Below are 23249 nucleotides of genomic sequence, written 5' to 3' on the forward strand. Positions count from 1 at the left end.
CTAAGGCAGAGCAGGGAGGTCAAGAGCACTGGGCAGCACGGTTACTAGCACCGGGGCCTTGGCATCTGTGAGGACTATGTGCAGAGGCCAGCTCCGAGCAGACTACCGGAAGTAGAGGTCTCCCCGGGACAAGGGTCTCCCTTCCCTCCCTGCCCCTGGTCGCCCCTCACCCTTCATGGCCTCAGCAGCCTGGATGAGCTCAGTGACTGAACCGGCCACACGCTTTGAGTGCCCCGTCAACTGCTGCTTCAGTTCTGGGCTGGGCTTCTGCAGGGTCTGGGGAAGATGGGGGCAGGGAGCAGGGAACATCAGATCTTAGCGTCTACCTTGACGACTGAAAAAGGGCAGATCAAAACCCTCCCCACCCCGCCCCCATTCCTAGACCGCTCCACACCACAGCCTCAAACACCACACAGCCTATGCAGGTGGACTCCAGGCATCACACGGCACACATGGTGAAGACAGTGGAGCTGTGTGTCACTCACCGGCTGACAAGCAACAAGGAGAATGATGAAATGAGAAGAAAGAAGAGATGACGAGGTAGGGAAGGAGAAGGTCAGGTGGGAAGAGAGGAGAAAACAAAAAGAGGAAGAGGTGAGTGGGAGAACCAAAGATGCTAAGACTGATGGGGCCCCAGTGGAAAGGAGCCTTGGAAATAAGAACAGATTTGGGGAATAGATGGTGGGGTTGTGGGGGAGATTTGAACAAAAAATTAGAGAGCGGGGTCTGAGGCCTGGGGGAAGAGAACTGTGTGTTCAGGGAGGCTGGTGTGAGGAGCAGACAACTCCCGCCTTACCAGTAGCACGTGGTCCAGCAGTTCCAGGTAGCCATTGGCACATTCCCGGCCATAGTGCAGGGCTCGAAGCCGCACATCAGGGGCCACTTCTGGGTGGTAGGCTGCTTCCTATACCACCGGGTAATATGTTAGCTTTAGGATCCTTTGGGAGCTCCCAGTCTCCCAAGTCCCTACAGTTTTTCCCTACCATGTTCTGCCCTAAAGCTGCCTCACTGCCTCAAACTTCTGCCTCACCACGAGGATGTCTACCTTGCAAGCACGAAGCATATCTGCGATTGCACGGCGACTTAGATTGGCTGTGGCAATGACATCCTCCTGGCGACAGGAGTTCCCAGCGGCAACAGCCTTGGCTGTTGCCATGGTGATACCCTTGGTCATGCGGATGAAATCTTCTGGGGTAGAGGTCTTGGCAGGTGGCTCTGGGGAACAGAAGACCTGTTGGGGGTAGAAGAAGAAGAAAAATTCCACAGTGAGTGAGGCTGTAAGATAGCACAGCAGTCATGTGATTGGTTTATTATTCATCCACGTGTTCACTCAACAAGTATTCACTGAATATTTATCATAGGTCAAGTGCTTGGAGACTTTCACACATTCACAGCTAATATAATAGAAGGCAGCTGGTCGTCATTTCTGACTGAAGTGATCAGGGAGAATTTATTTGTTTGAAATTAAAGAAGTACCTCTGAGCTGGGTTTTCATTCGTAAACTAAAGAGAAGCCTTGACAGGGTGAGTGGTGAAGGTGGGCAAGGAGCTGGGTCTTAAGAAATATAGATAACAGGAGGGCATGTTGGTAGAGCGTGAATGACCAGGACGTCAAGTGGGAGAGTATCAAGGAATGTTCTAGAATACACGGATGAAGGAGAAAAGATTGTTGGGGTCTTGAATATCAGAATAAGGAAGTTAGAATTTCATACAATATGTAAAAGTCACAAAAATATTTTGATGTATGTGTTCATCCAACAAATTACTAAAGATCAGCTAGGTGGCAGATTCTGTGTGAGGTGCTAGGAATGCAATGGGGGATAAGGTAGACAAGGCCCTTGTTCTCGCGGAGCTTACATTCTGGTTTTGGATACAGATTATACATAGGTAAACGAGCAGAGAAACTAGACTGTGAAGGAAAAAAAGAAGGTGCTGTGATGAAAAAGAAAAAGGAAGTCCTTTTTCATAAAGGTGGTCAGGGAAGGCCTCAGGAGGAGTGGATGTTTAAGCTGAAGCCTAAAGGAGTAGAAGGAACCAGATGTTCAAAAAGCTGGAAGAGAGCAAGAGCAAGGGCCTGCAGTGGGCAGAGCTGAGAATAAAGTGGGCCTGGGGCCTGGAAGGGGAGGAGAGCAGGGGCCCTGGGGCCTGGGAGGCGATGGTAAGGAGAGTGGATTTTACCACAGATGCCAGGGCAGTCACTAAAGGGTTGTAAGCACTGAAGTGACATAACCTGATGTATATTTTTAAAAAATTATTCTGGGAATTCCCTGGTGGTCCAGTGGTTAGGACTTGGCGCTTTCACTGCCACGGCCCTAGGTTCAATCTATCCCTGGCCGGGGAACTAAGATTCCACAAGCTGCACGGCACGGCCTAAAAAAAAAAAAGATTATTCTGGCTACCGTGTAGAGACGATGAACTGGAGTGGGTGAGTGGAGTGGGGAAGCAGGGAGATTAGACAGACGCTATCATATAAACACAGCTAAGGACCGATGATGGTTTGGACAAGGTGGTGGTAGCAGAGATGGGGCAAAGGGAAAATGAGATCTATTTGGAGGGAGCACTAAAAGAACTGCTGATGGGCTCAGACGTAGGGAACGAGAGAAAGATGTTAAAGCTGGGTTTCTGTCTTTAGGAACCGAGTTACTAAGAGGTGGCATTTACTGATACGGGAAAGATGAGGGAATGATCAGGTTTGGGAAGCAGAAAATTAGGAATTTCAATTTAGACATCTCTAAGGAGAGGTGAAAACAGAAGATGCGAAAGACGAATTTAGAAGTTAGAAAGATGAGGGACTTCCACGGTGGTCCAGTGGTTAAGAATCCGCCTTCCAATGCAGGGGACGTGGGTTCGATCCCTGGTCAGGGAACTAAGATCCCACATGCTGTGGGGCAACTAAGCCCGCGCGCCACAACTTACAGAGCCCACGCGCTCTGGAGCCCACAACAAAAGATCCCGCATGCCTCAACTAAGACCCAATGCAGCCAAATAAATAGCTATTAAAAAAAAAAAAAACTTAGAAAGATGAGTAGGAAAGATGAAAGCGATAGAGACTGAAGGCAGGGACACCAGGTAGAAAACTGGCACAGCAGTCAAAGTGAGGGAGAATGCTGCCAGTGGGCCCAGAGAGGAGGGATGAAAGGAAAAGAGAACAGAGGAGGGTGGCTGGCAGGACCTGGCAATGGCCTGAATATGGTGAGTAAGGCAGTGAAGTCAAAGATGACTGAGAGGGAACCTTCAGGACCGGAGGCTGTTACCATCGTTAGTGGGAAGAAGCACGTCAGGAAGAACAGCTGGTTGGGAGGCATTGCATCTCGGTGCTGATGTCAAACAGGCAGTTGAAAATAACTAAACTCAGAATTGGAATTCAACTTGTTAGAGAATGATAAAGAGAGTGATTAAACTTGCCAAAGAAGAGGACAGAGTAAGAGGGCGATGTGTGCAGTTCTGGGAAGGCCTCTACGTTTACTAGGTTGAAGGTGATTCAATGACGACTGTAGAAGAGACGTGGGAGGCAAGAGAAAAGCCAGTGTCAAGAAGGCCAAAGGAAGAAAGGCTTTCAAAGAGAGGCTTGCTAAGGGAGTCAACTGCTCTGGAAATGTCTGAAGAAGATGAAGGCCAAGAAGCGGCCACTGCATGTGGCAACTAAGAGGCCACTGGTGACCAGAGAAAGTGGGGGGATGAAAGGGAGGTGTCAAATGCTAGGGAGGAAAGAGGTGAGGAAGGGGAAGACACGAGTGCAGCTCGTGTAAGAAGTCTGGCAACGAGCAGGAGACTGTGTATCTACGTGTGTGTGTGTGCGTGTGTGCGTGCGTGCGCGCAAGTTCACAATCTATCACGACCCTGCTCTCCGACCCAAGTCCCCGATGCCCCAGACTTGCACTCACCGCTAGTTCCTGCCGTATATGCTCAGTGGTTGCCTCCAAGGCCCGTGTGCCTTTGGTGGCCTCATCCTCCACAGCTTTCACAGTCTTAAGCAGTGATGTCACATTGGTCACCATCACCTGGGGGCATCAGAGGAGGGAGGGAAGGAGGGATCATTTTCAGGAACAGGAGGAAGCACAATGATCTGCTCCCTCCCCAGAAGCAGCTCTCATTTCCCCTGACCTTGGCAGAGTTCTTGAGCTGCCACACAGCAGGGTCATCCCCAACTTTGCCAGCTGCAGCCTTTGTTGCACTGATGAGGTCTCCCAGGGCCTTGGCCACATCTTTCACTGCATTGATCAGCACCACCTGTGTGGGGGAGCAGAGGCTCTGGTCTGTGGGAAGAAAAGGGGGAACAGGAAGTGGTTCTGGCCAGAATTAGGGGTTTGAGTTGGATACCTGGGTCTCTGGGTCCTCGGCTCCCAGGCTGGCTGCACCCAGCTTGACCACGTCGGCGAGGCGGGTGATGGTGGCCACAGAGGACTGGGCAGCCTGTGCCAACTTCTCCTGGCTCCCAGCTGCATTCTGCACCAGGACCTTGGTGTCCTCCACCAGCACCTTTGCAGTCTTCAGAATGCCCTCTCTGGGGGAGGGTCCCGCCCAGTCAGCTCTTCTCAGGCCTCCCCTGGCCCCTCCAGCCTCTGTGGCCCAAACCCCACCCTGCTTCCATGAGGCCCACTGCCCTCCTCACCGGTGGTCAGCGAAAGTTTCAGCGCCCTCTCGATTGAGTGTGCCAGCGGTAGCGAACATGATGGTGGTGTCGAGGTCGGCAATGATGCCGGACACAGCACTGGCTGCCGTGATGCAGGCCTGGGTGCCACGATTCCCGGCCTGGAGCGCAGCCAGCACGTGGGAGACCTGGGGGAGGAGAGTCATGTGGCAACTGTGGCCGGTGCCCCGTGAAAGGGAAAGGTCACCGGTGTCTGAGAGAAGGGACAGAGGAGAGGGCTGGGAAGGCTGGAGGAGGATGGGAAAGGCTGCAGGGCTGGGGAGGCTGGCCCTCAGTCTGTGGGGACGAGCTCGGTCACCTTCTCAGAGACTCTCCGGGCACACTCTATGAGCTCCTTCTTGGTGTAGGCGTCACTGGGGCTGCACTGCAGGGCGCCTGCCTTGGTGACCAGAGCAGCACAGCCGTGTCCCAGTTCCTGAACCCGGTGCTTGATGTGGGCACCTATCTGTGAGCAGATGAGAAAGGGAGATGGATTTTACAAGAGGCGCTCAGGTACGTCCAGTGCGCTCGGAGGAGTCACTAAGGACCTAAGAAACCATGCACTGCAGACTGAGGCGGTAGTGAGAAAAAGCGCCCAGCAGAGACTTGTCCTGTTTCATAGCCTTTAGTCAGGAGGTCACCTCCCACACATGGAAAATACTGGCCTGTGGGCACCAGCTGTGAGGACCTTGTTAAGCACAGTGAGGAGGAGGGGAGAAGCACTTCATGCTGGGGTATCTGAATCAGAGGCCACGGCTTACAATTTGGCCTGTGTGCGGTTGTGGAGGGGTTTGGGGCTGGGGATTAGGTGTGTCATGCTAAGATCCAATTACTTGCTTTCTTGGAAAGCCAGGAGCTTAGGGAAGGAAGCGCTTCAGGGCTTTACAACACGGAAGAACTAGGAAGGGAATACAGGCTTGCAGCACAGCAGAAAAGCAGCCACAGGCCCAGAGGAGGGTCAGCAGAGAAACAGCGGCAGACCAGGAAAGCTCTAGATCCTGGGCTGTCTCCTTTATGCCTGTGACCGAAGGCTTTGATGCTGTCCCTATGCGGAGCCCTGATCACTCTTTCGTGGAGTGGCCCTGAGGAGGAGTTCCTCTTTCTATGAAAGATCAGAGGGGGCGAGGGTGGGACAGCCCCAGAGGCTGACAGGATAGGACAAGGGGCATGCCTCTGGGGTTTTCTGTGAGGCGCTGGGGAAGGTCACAACTGCCTCCAAGTTACCTCTTCATTTTCAGCAGCCACAGCTGCAGGCTTGGCCTGTGAGGCCAGACGGCCATAGTCACTGGTCAGCTGGTTAGCGAGAGGGCCCAGCTCCTCAGGGCTGGTGTTTGACTTGGTTACCTGGAGACAGTGGAAGAAGTGAACTTATGTCCAAACTCAAATTTCCAAGAGCAGTCCTCTTCTTCTCTCCCAAACTCACCATCTCCTGAACGGTGACAGCAATGGCCTTGGCTGTCCGCACCATAGTTGTCTGGTAATCCACGAAGGAACCTTCTGGTTCACCCATTGGTCCTTCATCTAGCTAAGGGGAGAGAATGGGGGAAGGGGAAAGATTGTTGGTCTCTGCCACTGGGCTCAGGGACCCTGGTCCACAGTAGGCTCTGTCCATGGGCACCCCAAGACTCCAACCTGGTTGATGGCCTGGGTGATGGAGTCCACCATGCCGCCGACAACCCCGGCAGCACTGGCTGCCTCGTTGAGGGTGGCTGTCAGGTCCTCCACGGCCTCTGTCATCATCTGTACAGCCTCCTCCAGGGCTTCCTGGGTGTGAGCTGCTTGCTGTGGGGCAGAGTGAGTGAGCTGGGGCCCAGCTGTTCCTGCTTCTCTTACTATAGTAGCAGCCTCTCAACCCGGCCCTCAGTACCTTGGGGTTACCGCCAGCCTCCTTGGCCGTGTACAGCAACTGCAGGGCAGACTCGGCCAAGGTTTTGGTCTGGTCCAGGAGTGCCATCTGCTGAGGGTGACTCAGGGTCTTGGAGGCAGCACCCACTGCAGCCAAGGTGAGTGGCTCGAAGTACTGGGCCATCTGGGACACCTGAGGCAAGGGATTGGAATGGGTCAGCCGGGCCAGGTACCCTTGTTTACCCTACCCCGGTCTCCCCACGTGGCTCCCCAGGTACCTTGTGTCCCAGCTGGGAGGCTTCTGCCCGGGCAGCACTGGCCAGTGGCTCAATAAGATGGGAGATCTCCTGCACTGCAGTGAGCATCTGGGTATGCAAGGCCTGGGGAGGAAGCGAACTTTAGCTCTGACTGTGACCTGCAAAGGGACCCTCTAGTTGCACAGGACCCCACTCTTCCTTCCCCATCCAACTAACTAACCCCCGTGGCATGTTCCATACGCTCGATGTTTCTGTGAAGCCCATTCCCAGGTGCCCCACCTTCCTCAAGCCTGCCATCACTCCTCCCAGACACCTTTCATAGAACCCCCTTCCCCCTTACCTCTTGAGAGATTCCCTCACGGGGAGCAAGCTGCTGGCTGATTGCGGCAAGGGAAGCCTGGTCTAGGTCCCGCAGACAGCTGTTCAGAGCTGCAATGGCCGCCTCACACTCCAGCTGCCCTGGAGCCTTGTCCCTGCAGACACATCACAGGCTCCAACACCAAGAACGTCCCTTTAACATAAGGCTAGCCTGCCTTTCCCTGTATCCCCCGAATCTTGGACAACAGGTGTCCTGCAACACCATCCCATCTCATTGCACCTAAGTGCCCACCCCTCTATTCTGTCACAACGTATATCCCCCAGTCACACCAGTTCTCCAGCCCGCCCCCTGTACCTCATGCTTGTAATAAGCTTCTTGATGGAGTCTGAGACAGTACGGGAGTGGCCAGCCAGCACCGACCAGCGCGGGGGGTCCCGGGGATTGACTGCCAGGGCCCGGGCTGTCTGGATTAGGCCCCCGGCACTCTCCAACATTGTCTTGGCAGAGATCACAATGGGCTCCATGGCAGCCCGGCCCTGGGGAGAGGGGAAGCAGGGAGGTGAATCTCAAGACTCCTGGGAAGATGAGGCGGCAGATGGCCCATCCGTTCTGCCTTCCCCCGGCCTCACCTCGGGGCTGATCTGGGCAGGAACGCTGGAGAACTCAGGGTTGGACGCAAAGGCACTCAGATTGTCCACAGCCTCCAGCAGCGGGGCCGTTGCTGCTCGGCACTGTGCACGGTTCTCCTCTGTGAAGGCCCCGTCCAGCGCCTGAAAAGGGAGTGACGGGGAGGCCCTCAGGACGGACTGTAGACAAAGGCGGTGCAGCCCAGGCCTCCCTCCTGAGCTTAAAGAGTGTGGGGAGAGGCTGGTGATGACCCGCGTGGACAGGAAAGGCCTTGGGCTCAGGCAGGTGGGATCTGGTAGAAAGCCTCAGGGAATGACGGGGTCAGGGGAGAGGAAAGTGGACAGGTCAGGGAGAGGCTGAGAATTCTAACACCGGGAACCTTGATGGTCTTGACAAGATTGGCCGTGCTGTTGGCCACCTCCTTGGCCGATTGTACGAACTGGCGCTTGGCGGTAGGATTGGCAGTCCGGGCAGAAGCCAGGCGGCAACTGTTACACAGTGCAGACGTGTGTTTGGCCACAATGGTGGCTGCAGAGAGCACCTGAGGAGACAGAAACGTGGAAGAGCCACGATGAGGGCAGGAGGGATGTGTCCACTCCAGGGAGCAGCCCCTTTAGCTTGGGGGATGTATAGCAATACCCTTGGAAGTCTAATTAGGAAAGACAAAGTCACCTGAAAAGTCAAGGTCTGGGAGAGAGAGATACCCGAAGGTGAGCATGAGCAGGGAGTGGGGAAAGGAAGATGGAAAGCCGACACACTAATGGAGAAATGGTAACAGGCTCTGTAGGAGAGTGAGCCCAAACATCCATAAAGAGGTGGTGAACTTGGCAGTGACTGAAGGAACAATGAGAAGCACGGCAGGAGAAGACAGTGACCTGGAGATGCTGTGGGTGGGAGGTCAGAGCTGGGACCCCAACCTCTCCTTCCCCACATGTCCTGCATCTCCCTCTCCCCACCACGGGGCTGGTCTGTCCTGGCTCAGCAGCCTTTCCCAGGCTTGTCCGTGGTGCCTGTCCCTTTGAGTTACCTGGGCCTGGGTGCAGCCAGGCTCTCCCAAACTCTGACAGGCCATCTGAATTGCCTGGTTTGCTCGGGCAAACTGCGTGGGCTCCACCAGCCCTTGCTGTCCAGCTTGGCTATTGGGGTCAGAGACGCCAACCAGATATGCAGCCTGGGGAGAGAGAAAAGGTGGGGTGAGGAATAAGGAATATTCCTTAGGTGGGACTCGAATAGCGATAGTGGGGACAAAGGGAAGCAGGGGTAAGTTTAGTGGCCAAGGTTCTGTGTGAGTGGAGGTATATTAGCTAGCTATAGTTACACTGTAAGAGGGAAAAAAACCTCTCCTGTTTTGTTAAATTTGTTCAAACATTTCAGAAGATTAAAAAAGTTAAAAAAGGAAAGACACAAAATAAAGTTTTTATTAAAATTCTATGTGTATGTGTTTGTATGCTGGGTCTTAAGGTGAAAAGTACTGTTTATTTTAAGTGGCAGTAAAAAAAGTTTGAAAGCCACATACACACAAACACAAAACCTCTTTTAGAAATAGCTGTAGGGGCTTCCCTGGTGGCGCAGTGGTTCAGAGTCCGCCTGCCGATGCAGGGGACGCGGGTTCGTGTCCCGGTCCGGGAGGATCCCACGTGCCGCGGAGCCGCTGGGCCCGTGAGCCATGGCCGCTGGGCCTGTGCGTCCGGAGCCTGTGCTCCGCAACGGGAGAGGCCACAGCAGTGAGAGGCCCGCGTACCGCAAAAAAAAAAAAAAAAAAAAAAAAAAAAGAAATAGCTGTAAAACTATAGAGGGTGTTAGGCTAATTAACACTTATGATACCTTCAAGCTTCAGAGATTTGGAAAGAGGGAAGGGATGGGTATAATGGTTGCCAAAATCTGTTTTTCCTTGGAAGACCATCATAAGGTTTGATTCTTACTTCATCCAACACATGGTAGCTTTGCTTTTTCCTCTTCATGCTTTTCCAGAAATAAGTCAAACCATATACCGCAGGCCACCCAACAGAACAGGACACAGGGAGGCAGGGAGATTGAAGGAGCAGGATGATAGGGCTTCAGGGAAACATTCTGAGATGATGAGCTCTCAAGCTAGTTTGTTTTAAGGATTCATATATGAAAGCAAAATGCTCTGAGCTAATAGGTCGTTTTACACTTCATAATGTAGAAAAAGGCAAAGTTAAGTGGTGACGCAAGTAACTGGAAATTTAGTCCCTGGTACTATTCTAATAGAGTAACAATTATGTGGGGACTTCCCTGGTAGTCCAGTGGTTAAGACTTCCACTGCAGGGAGCCCAGGTTCGATCCCTGGTCAGGGAACTAAGATCCCACATGCCTTGCAGCACACCCCCCTGCTCCACCCCCCACAAAGTAATAATTATGTGGAAATAATTTGCATATGCTAATAAGCATATACCAAGAAAGCTGGGTCTGGAAACAGCCCAATGATTGGACAGCGTAACCATAACTCAAAGCACCAGGGCTCAGGGGTGACCGTGATCAGAATTGCTGGTGTTCTATGATTGCTGACAAATATCTCTATTTTAGGAGGGGGAAAGATGCCCAGTTTCCATACAGTTGGCTTTGCAAGCATAACTTTTTGACTTATCTGCAAGTGTGTCAGGCTGCGAGGAGGTAGGGTAGGGAAAGCAGGGGCATTCCAGGGACCATCTCAGGAGAATAACCTGTGCAGCTGCCTCGGTGAAGCCACAGAGGGCCTTGGAGGCTGTGGCAATGGCCTCCCCAAACTCTGGCAGGTTTCCGTTCTTGGCATTTTGGGAGATGCCAGTCATGGCCTCACCCAGTACCTGAGGAACAGAGTGTGTCAGGAGAGTCAGAGCCTGTCCGCAGAGGGATAGAGCAGCCCCCGCTTAGTTCCATCTTCCTGTCCTCTGCCCTCCTGGGTTCCTGGGTGCACTTACCTTTGAGTTTTCCATGACACTGTCCAGGCAGCCAAAGTAGGACATGTCATTGATGGGCTGGACCGGGTTCTCTAGGAGTTCCCGGACCGTCTGTAGAGGGGAAGGGTGAAGTGAGATCCAAGACACCCCCCTCACCCTCCAACCAAGAACCCTTTCCTCAACCTCAACCCCATTTAGCCTGACAGGGCCCACCTCCAATTCCCGCAGGGCATTGTCACACTCTTTCTGGCCTGGCGCCTGCTGGGTGCACATGGTGATGAGCTGGTTGATGCTGTCAGTCACTGCCCTGGGAGGAAGAGAAAGTCAAGTGAATGGGTGCAAAGGTCATCATTTCTGCATCCTGTATGTGTAGGAAGTCTCTAGCCATTTCTCTTTTGCCTAGAACAACTCCTAAGCCAGGGACTTCTCATGAGATGTCCCCTCCCCAGTCTCTTCAACATTCTAGGGCTGGGCTGCCTAGCTCCTACGTACCGGGCAGCTGCAGCCAGCTGACTCTTGAGGTTGGGGGCTGCAGGGTCTGTGGACAGGGCTTTGGCGGCCAGAAGAAGTTTGCTTGAAGACATGGAGATGCCCTTCAAGTTGGACACAACCTGGGCGCGGTCCTCCTGGCTCTGTTGAAGGCAAGAAGGTCAACACATTGTCCAGTCCTTTCTTATCTGTCTCTAAAAGGGATCTTCTGTCCCAGACACTCAAGTACTGCTAGAGACTGGGGAGGGGAGTGAGCCAGGAGCAGGTGAGGACTCGGTGGTCACAGAGATGCCTCTGATCTAACCCTTGAACAGGACCCAGTGCCTCTTCGTACCGGAGCCTGGCCTGCCATCTCCACACCAGCTTCCAGGAAGGTGCTGAAGTCCTGTCCGAATCGACCTGAGGCTCGAGCCAGGTCCTGAGGGGTTCCCCGGGAGGCCTGCACCAGTTCTGTGGCTGCCTGATTTAGCCCAGCAGCGGCTTCATTCAGCCGGCTCTGAGCTTCTTGAAAAGTCCCAGTGCTGGGGGGAAGCTGCAGGGTCAAGAGACAAAGTCAGGTGCAACAATGGGAAATGACGTGAGGGAGAGTCTGGTAAAGGAGCGCTGAGAGGTGGGCACAGAGCCTGGGGGCAATGAAAGGGGATACATCTGGGGAGTCAGGGTCAAGGAGAGGTCCAGAGGTAGAAGCTTGGAGTCCTTCATCCTCACTGTGTTCCCCCGACACCCCTGTCCTCCTACCGAGTCACTCAGGAGTCGCTTGCTGGCATCTCCCACTGCTCTCAGGGCATTGTCCACATCTCGCTGACCAGGCAGGCAGCTGACGCAGCGGTTCAGGGCCTGGGTCACTGCTTTAGCCACCTGAGGTGGGAAAGGAGACAGGGGTTGCCAAAATGGAAACAACTGGGAGATCCCCTTCTCCACCCATGGGAGACTCTGAAAGTGAAAGCAGAAAGGGGGTGTTTTAGCTGAATAGGCCAGGGTATCACGTTAGGGAATCAAGTGATAGTGACCAAACTTCCCCAAATGTGGCTTTCAGCTAGGCCCCTGCCTCAGCCTAGCTAAGACACTTCTACTAAGACTGAGAAGGGCGGGCGGAATCCAGAGAGGAGCTGCGGTGTCGATGATACTCTTCCCCTGTCAGGGTGGGCCTTCTGATGGGATCTGGGGGAGAGGGAGGGAGTGGCCCTGTCCCAATACCTGACCTGCGCAAGCCGCTGCTGGCTCTCAGGGTCCCCTGGATGGCCAGCTGCCTTCTTCGCCTCCTCGATGAGGCTGCTGGCCTTGTCCAGTACATCACTGGCTGTGTCAAGCACAATGGCTTGCACCGCAGGATCTGATGTCAGGGCAGCTACGCCCCTGGCGGCTTGGGCCAGTGACCGCAGCCCACCTGCCACATCCCGAGCTGCGATACCTGGGGAAACAAGGAGAGAGGAAGGAGGGGAAAAGTCACCTTCACTGCCAGGCCCTGATGCCGGTGGCTTCCTCCGTCCAGCTCCCATTCCCCCATCCTCCTCACCACATGCCCCATTCCCAGCCCTGTCCACGTACCTGCGTAATTCTCATTGCCCTGGGCAACCTCCCCCAGCAGCTGGGCGATGGCGGAGCTCACTGCTTTGGTGCTGTTGCCCAGGTCCTGGGCACACTTCTCCATCTAGGGATGAAGGAGGAGACTCAGGGGATCAGGTGCAGGAGGAACGGGGAAGAGGAAACCTGAGAAGCTATTCAGGGACAGCTGGCAGTTTGAATGAAGGCTCTGGGCAGCTCTGGGGCACGGATGAGGAGGAAGACCTCAGGGTTTGAGTAGGAATGAGGTCTTTAGAATACCTACCGTCTCCCCAGGTAAGGGCTTAAGCTTGCCATCTCGAGCTGCTGCCTTCACTTCCTGCAGATCTCTCTCTAGATTCTGTACCACACTCAGAGCAGAATCCATCTCCAAAGGCCCACATGCTTCCTGAGCCTACAAAGATATGGGGGGCGGGGGGGGTTGAGGTGTAGGAGGTACACTGTGTCTCACTCACGCCTCAGGTTACACAATTACCCATTTTAGGATATTCTGAACAGATTCTCCATCCTCCTAGGACTCCCCCCCTCATCTTCCAAAAAGAGAGCCAGCTCCTATACCTTCTGGGCAGCGGTACGGAGTTCAGCCAGTGCGGTGCCAAGGTTTTTAGCACACTGACTCAGCTGCATGGCCGATGCCTGGTCCTGAACTGTCGGCACTGAGGCCTTCGCGGCTGCCACCATCTTCCCACCTGGCTGTTGGGGAACAGGTGGGCAGATGAAGTGTACCATACGCCCTCTGGGCTTGGGTACAGGGACTGATGACGGTCAGCATGTGGTGAGTACTGGGGCTCAGTACTGGGAGAGAGGCTATTGGCAGAGATTTAAATCGATTAAATCTAAAGGTCTCATAGAGGAGTGGGAAGGGGTCTGGTCTGAGTGGTGAGCGGAAAGTGCCTTGCCTGCAGGAAGCTCTGGCTGGCAGCGATGAGGGCTAGCTGCGCACTGGGACTGTCAGGCTGGGCTTGGCTCCCTCGGACGCCCTGCACCAGCAGTGGAATCTGCTCTGCCACAGCCTGTAGGTGAAAATGTCATCAGAGCCACCTCTCCGCAGGCTGGGGCAAAGTCCCCCATCTTCCACGCCTCCTCCCGCCCCCACACGCTTCCTGGCGTCTCACCTTGCAACTCTGCATCAGCTGTGGCTGGGGGCCGGCAGAGGCCTTGGGGGTGGAGGCTGCATGTTGGGCCGCAGCGATGGTCTGTGTAGCTGAGGCTGCAGCCTGCTTGGCTGCGTGCTTTAAGGACAGAATAGTGAGGACGAGGCCCAGACATCCCTATACCCCGTCCCTGGCTTACCCTGCCCGTGCTATCCGCCAAGGAAACGTCAGCGTCCCCGCACACCCCTCCCAGTTTCATTCCTCCTAGAGCACCTACACTGGCTTGGTTCCCAGCCTCACCTCCAGGCGCTGCACCAGCTTCTTCTTGATGGCATTCTGTGCAGCCGCGTTGGTCGCCATGCGGAGACCCTCAGCTGCCTCCCGCAGCCGCTGCTGCTGCTCCTGACTGTCAGGGTGGGCGGCCGCTCCCTGAGAGGTGGCGAGGGGACAGTTACCACCCTGCGTCCCTGTGGACCCTACATAAGCTCTTCCCTGACCCCTCCAAACTCAGAGGCATTTTCCTGAAGTCATTTCTAACTACCCCCACTGAAAGGTAATCATAGTTGAGACGAGCTACCTCAGGCAGGCAAAGGGGAGCCTAAAGGGGCTCTGGCTTCCGTCTGGGATGCTGAAATCCCTTCCTTAGGTAGAACTGTTTCTGCTTCCCCTCTCTGGGGAAGTGGCCATATCTCTCCCCCACCCCCGCATAAAATACCACTAGCAAATGGGGGTGAGCAGGGCTCTCTGGGACAAGAAGGATGCAGTTTAGAGCAGGGATCTCAGGGATACCAAAGCAGGGGCCCTGGTTACTCCTGCAAACTGAAGAGCCCCAGAGCCCAGGGAGCCTGGGAATCTATTGGCTTCTTCCTGACAGTCCTCTGCACCCTCCTGTCCCTGTGTCCCACTGCCTTGTCTTTCTCTGTGCTGCTAGCAGCGGATCCCCTGGGACTGAATGCCCGCGTGCATTCACAGGAGACCAGGAAGCAGAGGGATCAGGAAGCAGACAGGTGGTGGCAGCAAAGTAGGGCAAAGTAGGAACCGCAGGCCTTGGACTTAGAGGAAGAAAAAGGGTACAGTTTCCTATCAGTCAGCAAGGACTCTGGGAGTCACACTGGCTGGAAGCCTGGCGCCATCCACTCACCGCCTAGGGGCGCATTTATTTCCTCAGTGCTCCTGTATTTCTTCTCTTGTATCTTCTGCTTTTCACCTCCCATAAATGAGGGTGACTATCTGGACCCTTCTACTTGCCTACAGGGCTCAGTCTGGGGGTCTGCACAGAAGGCTCTCTACCTTGGCAGCCTCCACCATCTTGGCTGTGGCATCGGCCAGGATCTTAGCGGCGCTTAAGAGCTTGCGGGAATTCTCCAGATCACTCTCCCCCTCGGCATCAGCCTTGATGGCATTGACCAAGTCAGAGGTGGCTTGGGCTAGGATGCGGGCCTGTCGCACCATCTCACCTGAGAGCGTAGGCACAGTCAGCGAAGGGAGCCAGAGGCACTGAGAGGGTGTCGGGGGTGGAGGAAAATGGTGCAGACAAGGTAGGTAGGGCTTTTAGGGACAGTAAGGAGACACGAAAGTTCTTGAAGTGACTTCCCTGGAGTTACTGTTTCCTGGGTTTAGGATCTTGGAAAGGAACAGATTTCCTGGTGCGTTTTGATGGGGGGAGGGGCGGGGGCAGTCTCCAATGGGTATTTTCCATAAGTAGTCTTGAGAGGATGAGACTCTTTGTGAAGGATTTTGGGGCTTAGGGAGTAGAATGGGGATGGCTTTGTCTTAATAATATCATTTTCCATCTATTTTTGTGTACACTTTGGTATGTTCTTTAAATACACCAAGGAAGGCAGAGCAGATATCATATTACTGCTTTACAGATGGGGAACTGGAGATTTCAGAGATTAAACACCCAGCCCACTGTGCTGAGTCCTTGGTCGGGGGGTGATGGGTCTGCAAGGGAATTTCCAGTGGACTCGGGGAACCTCACTGGGACTCTCTGTCTTCCCAGGGGGCTGTCCTTACCAGCATCACCCATGGAGCTAAAGATGTTCTCGGTGACAGTGAGGATGGTGTCAGTGGCCTGGTCATAGCGGCCAGCAGGCCCAGCCCCTGTGGCGTGGGCCCTCACGTGCTGCAGCAGCTCATTCAGGGCCTGGGTGACCGCTGTAGCCGCTGCTCCTACTCCCCGCAACAGCTGCCCATCCTCTGTGGCAGCCTGGGAGGCGGACACACAGCCCTCCACGGCTTTGGCCACTAGTCGTCCGGCCTCCACCAGCTGCTCTTGGCAGACAGGGGAGCTGATAGTAGGAGCCACCACCTGTGGGCAAAGTTGAGTGTCAGAGATGTAGGCGAGGGAAAGGAGTCGTGAGGTAGGGGTGGCTGTGGTGTTCACAATAGTTATTAGGTTGGGTAGTGAGGCCTTGGGGGCCAAAGAGATAAAATGAGAGGCTCTTGCGTGTGTGGTAGCATCACCCCTAGGCACAGGTTGCAGCAATCTTTGGGGCTCACCTTGGTACAGGCCACCAGCTGCGAGGTGGACAGGGCACACTGTGTTGCTGCAGCAATAACCTGGGTCTGAAGCCCTGAGTCCTCTGTTCGCTGGGCCACACTCTTGGCCTTGAGGACCAAGGCAGCTGCAGCACTTGCCACGGCCTTGGCTAGTTGCATGAGCACCTCCTGTGAGAAAACAGCAGTCAGCATGGCCTGAGATCCAGCTTGGGATCCACGGACCCTTCTCAGAGGCATAAGCTGTTTCATTAGTCCCACCGACTCCAATCACAGAACAGTGTGTGCAGAAGCAACCAGAACCTACCCCAAGCCCCTGCCTCGAGCACCAAGTGGGACAGAACCCCCCACCAAGGAACAAACCCACACCGAGAGAAACAGTGTCTACACCAAAGGGAGAAACGCATGAGGCGGATACACTCGGACGGCAACGGGGAGGGAGGGTGGGCAGCGCTGTTACAATGGGATGGAGGGAGGGGTCCCTCCCACCCCCAGCGTCTTTTCTCCATTTCTTCTCAATCTTGGTTGGGAGCAGTCACCCTGGAGTCTTGGGAACAAGTCCCTGTACTACCCTTCGGACCCCATTTTCCCAAGTCCTGCCTGTGCCGTGCCTCCCCAGCTCCCATCATGTTCTGCTCCCCCAGGAGGCCAGGGGAGGGGGCAGAGCGAGTGTATGCGGCTCAGAGAGGACAAAGCTGGGAAGGCCCAGGCCAGAGGCCGTTACCGTGGGGGGATCGGGGGGAGATGGAACCCCAGCCCCTCTGGGTGCACAGATCTGCATGGGAAATCCAGGATGACAAGTCAGCTGAGGATACAGGCGCGGGTGGGAAGGGGGAGGGAGAGGAACAGCACCCTCCAGGTGTGGGGTCTAACGGACTGGAAGCGGGGCTTCAAGATGCCCTCAAGTTGTGGGGAGGACTCCATATGGGGAAGACCGGGAAAGATGACAGGCGGCCAAAAACATGTCACCAATAAGGGCCGAGGGTGAACTAATAGGTTAAGTTTGGATTCAGGGGTTCTGAATTCTTATCCCCAAAAAAGGGACTGGGGGTTCCCAGTGTCATCCCTGGAAACAGGTTCAGGTTGGCTCTGAGGGGTCAATTTACAGTAGCAGGACTGGAGCTGGATTCAGGATCAGAGATTACCTCCTAGAAGCTGGGGTTCTGGGGGTTGGGTAAGTCACCAACCTGGAAGTGGGGGTCAGTATCACTTTCCCCAATTTGCTGCAACAGCTCCCCACTGGCCTGGCCCACGTTCCCAGCTGCTTGCAGCAGGTTCTGACGGGGCTGTGGAGAGTGAACACCGGTCAGAAGCTGCCTAATCCCTGCCCACATGTCCACGGGTCCTACACGCCCATGGGTCTCACACTTCCATCCTGCAACCTGGACCGCCCCCTTCTCCTTGGGCTCGAACCCTCCCCTCTCCCTAGTGCCAACCCCTGGCCCCTGACCTCGGCACTGGCCGGCTGGGCACTGCGCAGCAGTTCTGACACCGCCCCCGCCAGGCCCTTCGCTGCCTGCAGCAGGGGCCGGCCACTGCCACCTTCGTCCTCCAGCAGGGCAGCCAGCAGCTTCACGCCACGGGACATCTCCGTCAGGTTGGAGGAGATTGTGGTGACTGCACAGCCCACTGCGGTGTAGTCTGTCTCGGCAGGGTCCCCTGGGGGGAGAAGGAAGAAGAGGAGGCCAGTCACAGGCAGTTAGTCACACACATGTCCTGAGACAGACGTACACACAAAGTCCCTTCCGTGAGTCAAGGTGCAGTCACACCGAGCCAGTCACACTCACGCTTGCACATGCTCGCCCTCCCCTCCGCCACCGCAAACAGAGGGCTGGGCATCCGGCCTACCTGCTGTCAGGTTCACCACGGAGGCAGTACCGGCTGTGATGGCATCTACCTGGGAGTGGATTTCATGCTTTGATTCATCCATCTTGTTCTTACGCCAGGCCTTCGAGGCCTGAGAGAAAAGAGAAACAAACCTCAGGATCTGCTCTGCTGCAGTTAAGCCCAACCCTGCTCCTTGGAGTCCCAGCTTCAGCACCATCGGCTTCTCCTCCATCCCGTAACTCACAGCATCCTGGCCCAGAGGGGGCAGAGTGTCAAAGTCATCCAGAGTGGCCTGGGCAGCCTGCACAGCCTGCATGCTGGAGTTGATGGTTCCAGTGAGTGCCTGCTGGGCTGATGTCTATGAGACAAAGAGAGAAGTAACAGGGAACATTTGGAGGAGAGAGAAGGTAAAAGAGAGCCTGAGGCCGAGCAGGAGACAAACAGGGACACGGGAAAGACTGCCGAACTCCTGGCTATGCCCAGCCAAGGGGGACAAGGCCCGGAATCGTGGCGGCAGTGGGGGCACTCTTACCAAAGGAGGCATGTGTCCTCGGTGCATCTGGCCACTGGTAATCTGCTGCTGGGCAGGTGGCATGCTGCCCACCTGGAAATTTTCAGGACCAGAGGCTCCGGAGCGCATGATGGCTGGCAGGGCCACGGAGCCATGCTCCACCTTCCCCACCCGGTTACACTGCTGCTGAAGGACTGTTGACCTAGAGAGGGGACGTACGGGGAGCACTCCGAGGACCTCCTCCTCTCATCCCTTCCCACCCCGCTCTACCGCCTCCGCACGTCCTATGGTCTGGGCGGTGCGTGAGGTCTCACCATAGCCTGCGAATGGTTAGAGGCATCCTAAGGACTCCCCACCTCCCACAGTCCTTGGGGTCATGCCTTGCCTTCCCTGCCCGAGGGATGGGGTCAGCCCAGTTCCCCTCGTACTTCTTGGGGGACACCGAGTCCTCCAGCATAGTAGACTCCTCGTCTCCCTCCAGTCCAAAGTGATCCTTGCTTTTTTTCTGTAGGGAGAAAAAAAAGAACAAGAGTTAAAGAAGAGGGAAGTGGAAAAGGCAGCCTTTTCATTCCGCAGTCAGCCGTCTTCTGGAACTTGGGTCCCCATTTCTGAAGGACCGGCTTGGGGACAAGGTAAAGGAGGAGAAGGAGAAGGTGGGGGTCAGGCAGTGCTCACCTTCTTAAGGATGATATCGATGTAGCCAGCAATGAGCTGTGCAATCTGCTCCCCCTCGGTTGTCTGCACCGAGTAGTAGCCATCTTGGTAGTCCCCGAAATCCTAGGGGGACAAGGTGGGGACTCAGTGGGAAAGCCTGAATCCACCCAGGATGGGAAAGGGTGGGGCGGGAGCCCAAGGTCGAGCTGATGAGGGGCGCTTCCCTGCCCCGTGCCAACAGCCTCTAGGACAACAGCCTTTCTTCAATCTCCTATTTCTTTATTTTCCTTGAAGGGAAATATTTTATTTCCAAGGAGTGCTCCTTATGCTACACAGTTTCAAATGTGTGGCATTTAGGAAATCTCTCTTCTCCCACACTGAATTGGGAAAACACATTTATCATTTATCATTAAATGACCATAGTTAAGGATTAGGACTAATACCCAAAATGGAAAAACCACCTTTACTAATTTCCCCTCTCAGTGGGGCACTTCCTCAAGGTGGGATCAGTTTTCAATTCATAATGCCAAAACATAAAGCTAGAAGAGGAAACTACTGTAAGTAGCTGTTGCTGAAAGAGGGGAGGCTTATTTTTTTTTCTGTCACCTTTTTCTTCCCTCTCCCCAAGTTTCCTGTGATCTCAGCTTGCTGGTTACAGTTTTGTTCTGATGATTTTAAAAAAATGTTTCATTTAAGCTTCCCTCATTCTCCACAAGAGTTTCCCCTCTATTCTAATCTCCACGTTCCTGCAATAGTTCCAAAGTTTTCCTTTCTTCTGGAGTTGCATTCAGTGCACCTACCCCTGAGCAGGGGCGCGGGGGAGACCTCTGTGGCTGCCCCTTCTCTGAAAACTCCAAAGCCCTTTCTCCCCCAAGACCCCAGCTCACCAGGGTGAAGCTCTTGGGAGAGGCAGCCCAGCGTTTGATGTTGGTGAGGTTCCATTCCTGGATCACCTCTTTGGTCTTCTCGTCCACTCGCATCACACACTCCTTAGTGATGCCCAGAAGCCTGGGCACCAACTTGTTTTTTCCTTTCATCTTTTCCTGTGGGGCAGAGGTTGTCGTTGGTGTTATTGGTCAGGGGATCAGATCCAGACCACAGTGGGGTGCTGAGGTGGGCAGGAGAGCTAAACCAGGGTGTCTATGGATGGACCCGGGACAAGGCTATGTTAGGAGAAAGGGAAAGGGAAGGAAAATGCAGGGTAAGGAGGGAAGTGATGGTGGAGAACTGACAAAGGGGCAAGTTTTCACAGGGAAGAGAATGGGATTCTTGGGGAACAATGGGAAATGTGACTGGGGGCAGGGTTAGAGACTCAGAGAGGAAAGGATAAGAGTGAAAGTAAGGGAGGGCAGAGAGAAGAATCCGTAACCCACCTTGACCAGGAAGAAGGAGACGCCGTACGTCTTGAGGGAACGGGCTAGCTTCACGTAGCGTACCTTGGCCTCGATCTCACTCATCTGTCCACAGTTCTTGTGTGCCTTCGAGTATGAAATGGGGAAACATTTAGCAAAATGTGGGGAGGATGATATCGCAGATGAGGAGTTAAGTTGGGATGTGAACTATGATGGGAGAGCATAATGGGAACAGAGGAAAAGTTAGGGGATGCAGGCTGTAAAAAATGAGAAGGTGAGGGGATGGGGCTGATAAAGGATACGCAGAAGCAATTATTCAAGAAGCGAGGGATACAGTTAAGGAACTTGCAGACATTCTGTAGATGTGAATGGATGGTTAGGAAGTAGAAGGTCAAACACAAGGCCTTTTGGACTGAGGATTCAAAGAGTGGGGATAACACCTTCCGTCTCTTCACAGTAATTTAGGCATACTACCTCGTTTGATTCCCCTATCAATCCTACTCAGGGAAGAGAGTTATCCCATGTTAGAGGTAAAGAAAAGAAAACAAGAATACTGAACTGAGTTCCACAGCAGATGCAGTGTGCAGGTGGAGACCAGAAGCCCAGGTCTTCTGCTTTCTTGGTGCAGGAGGGGTGGGAGAACAGCTTGGAGGGTGGAAGCAGGGTAGGGGTGATGAGGAGGGGGCAGGGGTCCATTTAGTCAGTAGGATTAAGCAGCAAAGCTCCCGGGTCATCCCAAACACTTTCCCCATCCCCATTCACCTGGAAGATCTTACGCTCTCCCTTCTGCTTCACATACTCCTTGGGCAGGAAGTCCTTCAGGCTACACCAGAAAAGGGAGGGTCAGCATGTAGTGGACAGCATCAGGGCTATGTGGGCCATGGACTGTGGGCCTAGGGTTGTAAGGAAATGTCTAGGAGAGTATTATCTTTGGGGAGAAAGAAGACTCAAGGGACTAGAGTCTGGATTGTCCCTGAAATCAAGGTGACTTAGTACTAACTCTTGAATGCAGCCTGTGTCCCTCCTTACAGGGAAAGAGACTAAGGGAACTTGAGTTGGAGGCTCATTCCTTCAGGAAAAGAGGGTCGAGAGCCCAATTTCAGGGAACCAAGAGCAGAAGGAGCTCACGAGAAGGACGGCCATGCTTGCAAGAAGCTGAGAAAGCCACAGCAAACTGCAGGTATTCTGAGAAATACCAGTGGATGAGACCTGTGAGACTTTTGAAATCTGATGTTCCCCGTGACGAAAATGTAGTTTCCCTCTGGCTACTGCAGTACAATTCTTCAGAGCAGCTCAGAAAAGTTACATGCTTACTTCAGAGGTAGGGGGCAGGGGCAGAGGTTCTGGACTACATTTATATTCCACATGAGGCCAGGGAGGAGACAAATGGACGATGGAGGCTGAAAAGGTACCCATATGGGTCAGCCCCTGGGACCTGAGAAGAGGAAATAGGGGAGAAGGTCTGGGATGGAGACAGGCCCATTGTGCGGGGCCGCAGTGGCAGGGAGCCCTGGGCCCTGACAGGGTACGGCATGAGGGTCACTCACTCGAGGAAACCAGCCTTGTGCTTCTGCTCATTGTGGGGCCCAAACTGGATCTGGCACTGGAAGCCAGCGAACTCACAGGCCTTGTCGAAGGACACAGGGTGGGAGCCGTTCAGGATGTCATCTCGTGCCTGCAGAGCACAGCGAAAGGAGGCAGATGTGTCTGCGGTACAGAGATACCCCCACTGCACTTCTGCCTCTCTCCCTACCACCCCATGCCAGGCAAGTCCTCTCCCTACCTGCACATAGAGAAGGTTCAGCTGGACAGGGTCCCGGGAGTCCACATTCTGGTCTGAGTAGAAGAACTTCCTCCGGAGCAGAAGCGTCTCATGCTCCTCCACTCCCTGTTCCCTCAGCGTCCGGCCATGGTCCAGCCAGTTCACTGGGACACAGAGAGTCCCCTCAATGTCAAGCCCCTAGAGCCCCTATGCCATCTAATCTCTGGCTTTTTGTTTGTTTCTTCATTTCCCACCCTCTCTCACTAATATGTTAAGTTCGGTGAGTGTAGGACTTTGTTTTACCACAGATGCATCCCCAGTGCTTAAACGGTGCCTTGCAAAAGCAAGTATTCAGTAAATAACACAGAAACGGCTGCCCCTGCCACCCCGCTTGTTTCGAATGCCCCCTTCTGTCCCTTTCTGCTTACGCTCGTCATCTGTGTGCAATTTCTGCTTTAGCTTCTCCATCTTCTTTTCATCTCGCAGCAGTGTCTTGTCCTTTCGTAAGGTCCCTGTCACCTCCTCCTTCTTCTCTTCCATGAGCTCTCGAACCAGGGAATATTCATCATGGTTGGTGATGCCTGGGGGAGGGGGTGGGTTGGCAGCATCCCAGGCACTGCAGCCAGGTCTTCCGGCAGAGCTGGGGCCTCCCCCTGAGCCTCCGGCCCCACGAGCCCCTTACCAATGCGGGCACAGATGGTCATGAGCATGTCAGTGACGGTCTTAGAGTCGTCCACCATGACGGTCTTCACAGTGCCATCCAGCATACGGATCTTCAAGGGCCTCTGTTTCTTCCTGTACTCCATGGTGTCCTATTGGGGCAGGAATAGGAGGCAGGGGCCCGCTTTAAGCTAAAGGTATTACTTCCTTTTTAGGCAGCCAGAGGCGGGAGGAAAGTAGATTACGAAAAGGAAGACTATG

General features: G+C 54.3%; 1 protein-coding gene across 2 annotated transcripts in view; it reads right to left on the minus strand.

The window, feature by feature from the left end:
* Nucleotides 1-75: 75 nt before the first annotated feature.
* Nucleotides 76-23249, minus strand: part of LOC102990722 (talin-1) — a 30065-nt gene continuing 6891 nt past the window's right edge. For both annotated transcript variants that reach the window (XM_055083265.1, XM_028486178.2), the window contains exons 4-51: nt 23011-23140; nt 22757-22909; nt 22350-22492; nt 22114-22241; nt 21329-21389; nt 20588-20692; nt 20102-20257; nt 19236-19337; nt 18989-19065; nt 18582-18762; nt 18294-18407; nt 18071-18179; nt 17673-17881; nt 17410-17508; nt 16226-16393; nt 15740-16034; nt 15014-15180; nt 14024-14152; nt 13745-13861; nt 13529-13642; nt 13188-13322; nt 12895-13023; nt 12615-12717; nt 12269-12477; nt 11805-11924; nt 11401-11598; nt 11070-11209; nt 10791-10884; nt 10599-10688; nt 10362-10484; nt 8705-8848; nt 8057-8218; nt 7680-7820; nt 7405-7586; nt 7072-7204; nt 6753-6854; nt 6497-6667; nt 6262-6411; nt 6053-6154; nt 5854-5973; nt 4949-5095; nt 4612-4778; nt 4320-4503; nt 4104-4229; nt 3884-4000; nt 1046-1231; nt 797-904; nt 76-276 (exon numbers count right to left, since the gene is read on the minus strand). In XM_055083265.1, coding sequence (XP_054939240.1) covers nt 103-276; nt 797-904; nt 1046-1231; nt 3884-4000; nt 4104-4229; nt 4320-4503; nt 4612-4778; nt 4949-5095; nt 5854-5973; nt 6053-6154; nt 6262-6411; nt 6497-6667; nt 6753-6854; nt 7072-7204; nt 7405-7586; nt 7680-7820; nt 8057-8218; nt 8705-8848; nt 10362-10484; nt 10599-10688; nt 10791-10884; nt 11070-11209; nt 11401-11598; nt 11805-11924; nt 12269-12477; nt 12615-12717; nt 12895-13023; nt 13188-13322; nt 13529-13642; nt 13745-13861; nt 14024-14152; nt 15014-15180; nt 15740-16034; nt 16226-16393; nt 17410-17508; nt 17673-17881; nt 18071-18179; nt 18294-18407; nt 18582-18762; nt 18989-19065; nt 19236-19337; nt 20102-20257; nt 20588-20692; nt 21329-21389; nt 22114-22241; nt 22350-22492; nt 22757-22909; nt 23011-23140 — 6714 coding nt within the window. In that variant the 3' untranslated portion in view covers nt 76-102. The remainder of the gene's footprint in view (nt 277-796; nt 905-1045; nt 1232-3883; nt 4001-4103; nt 4230-4319; nt 4504-4611; nt 4779-4948; nt 5096-5853; nt 5974-6052; nt 6155-6261; nt 6412-6496; nt 6668-6752; nt 6855-7071; nt 7205-7404; nt 7587-7679; nt 7821-8056; nt 8219-8704; nt 8849-10361; nt 10485-10598; nt 10689-10790; nt 10885-11069; nt 11210-11400; nt 11599-11804; nt 11925-12268; nt 12478-12614; nt 12718-12894; nt 13024-13187; nt 13323-13528; nt 13643-13744; nt 13862-14023; nt 14153-15013; nt 15181-15739; nt 16035-16225; nt 16394-17409; nt 17509-17672; nt 17882-18070; nt 18180-18293; nt 18408-18581; nt 18763-18988; nt 19066-19235; nt 19338-20101; nt 20258-20587; nt 20693-21328; nt 21390-22113; nt 22242-22349; nt 22493-22756; nt 22910-23010; nt 23141-23249) is intronic.

Source organism: Physeter macrocephalus, unplaced genomic scaffold (assembly GCF_002837175.3).
Source record: "Physeter macrocephalus isolate SW-GA unplaced genomic scaffold, ASM283717v5 random_586, whole genome shotgun sequence".
NCBI classification, from domain to species: Eukaryota; Metazoa; Chordata; class Mammalia; order Artiodactyla; family Physeteridae; genus Physeter; species Physeter macrocephalus.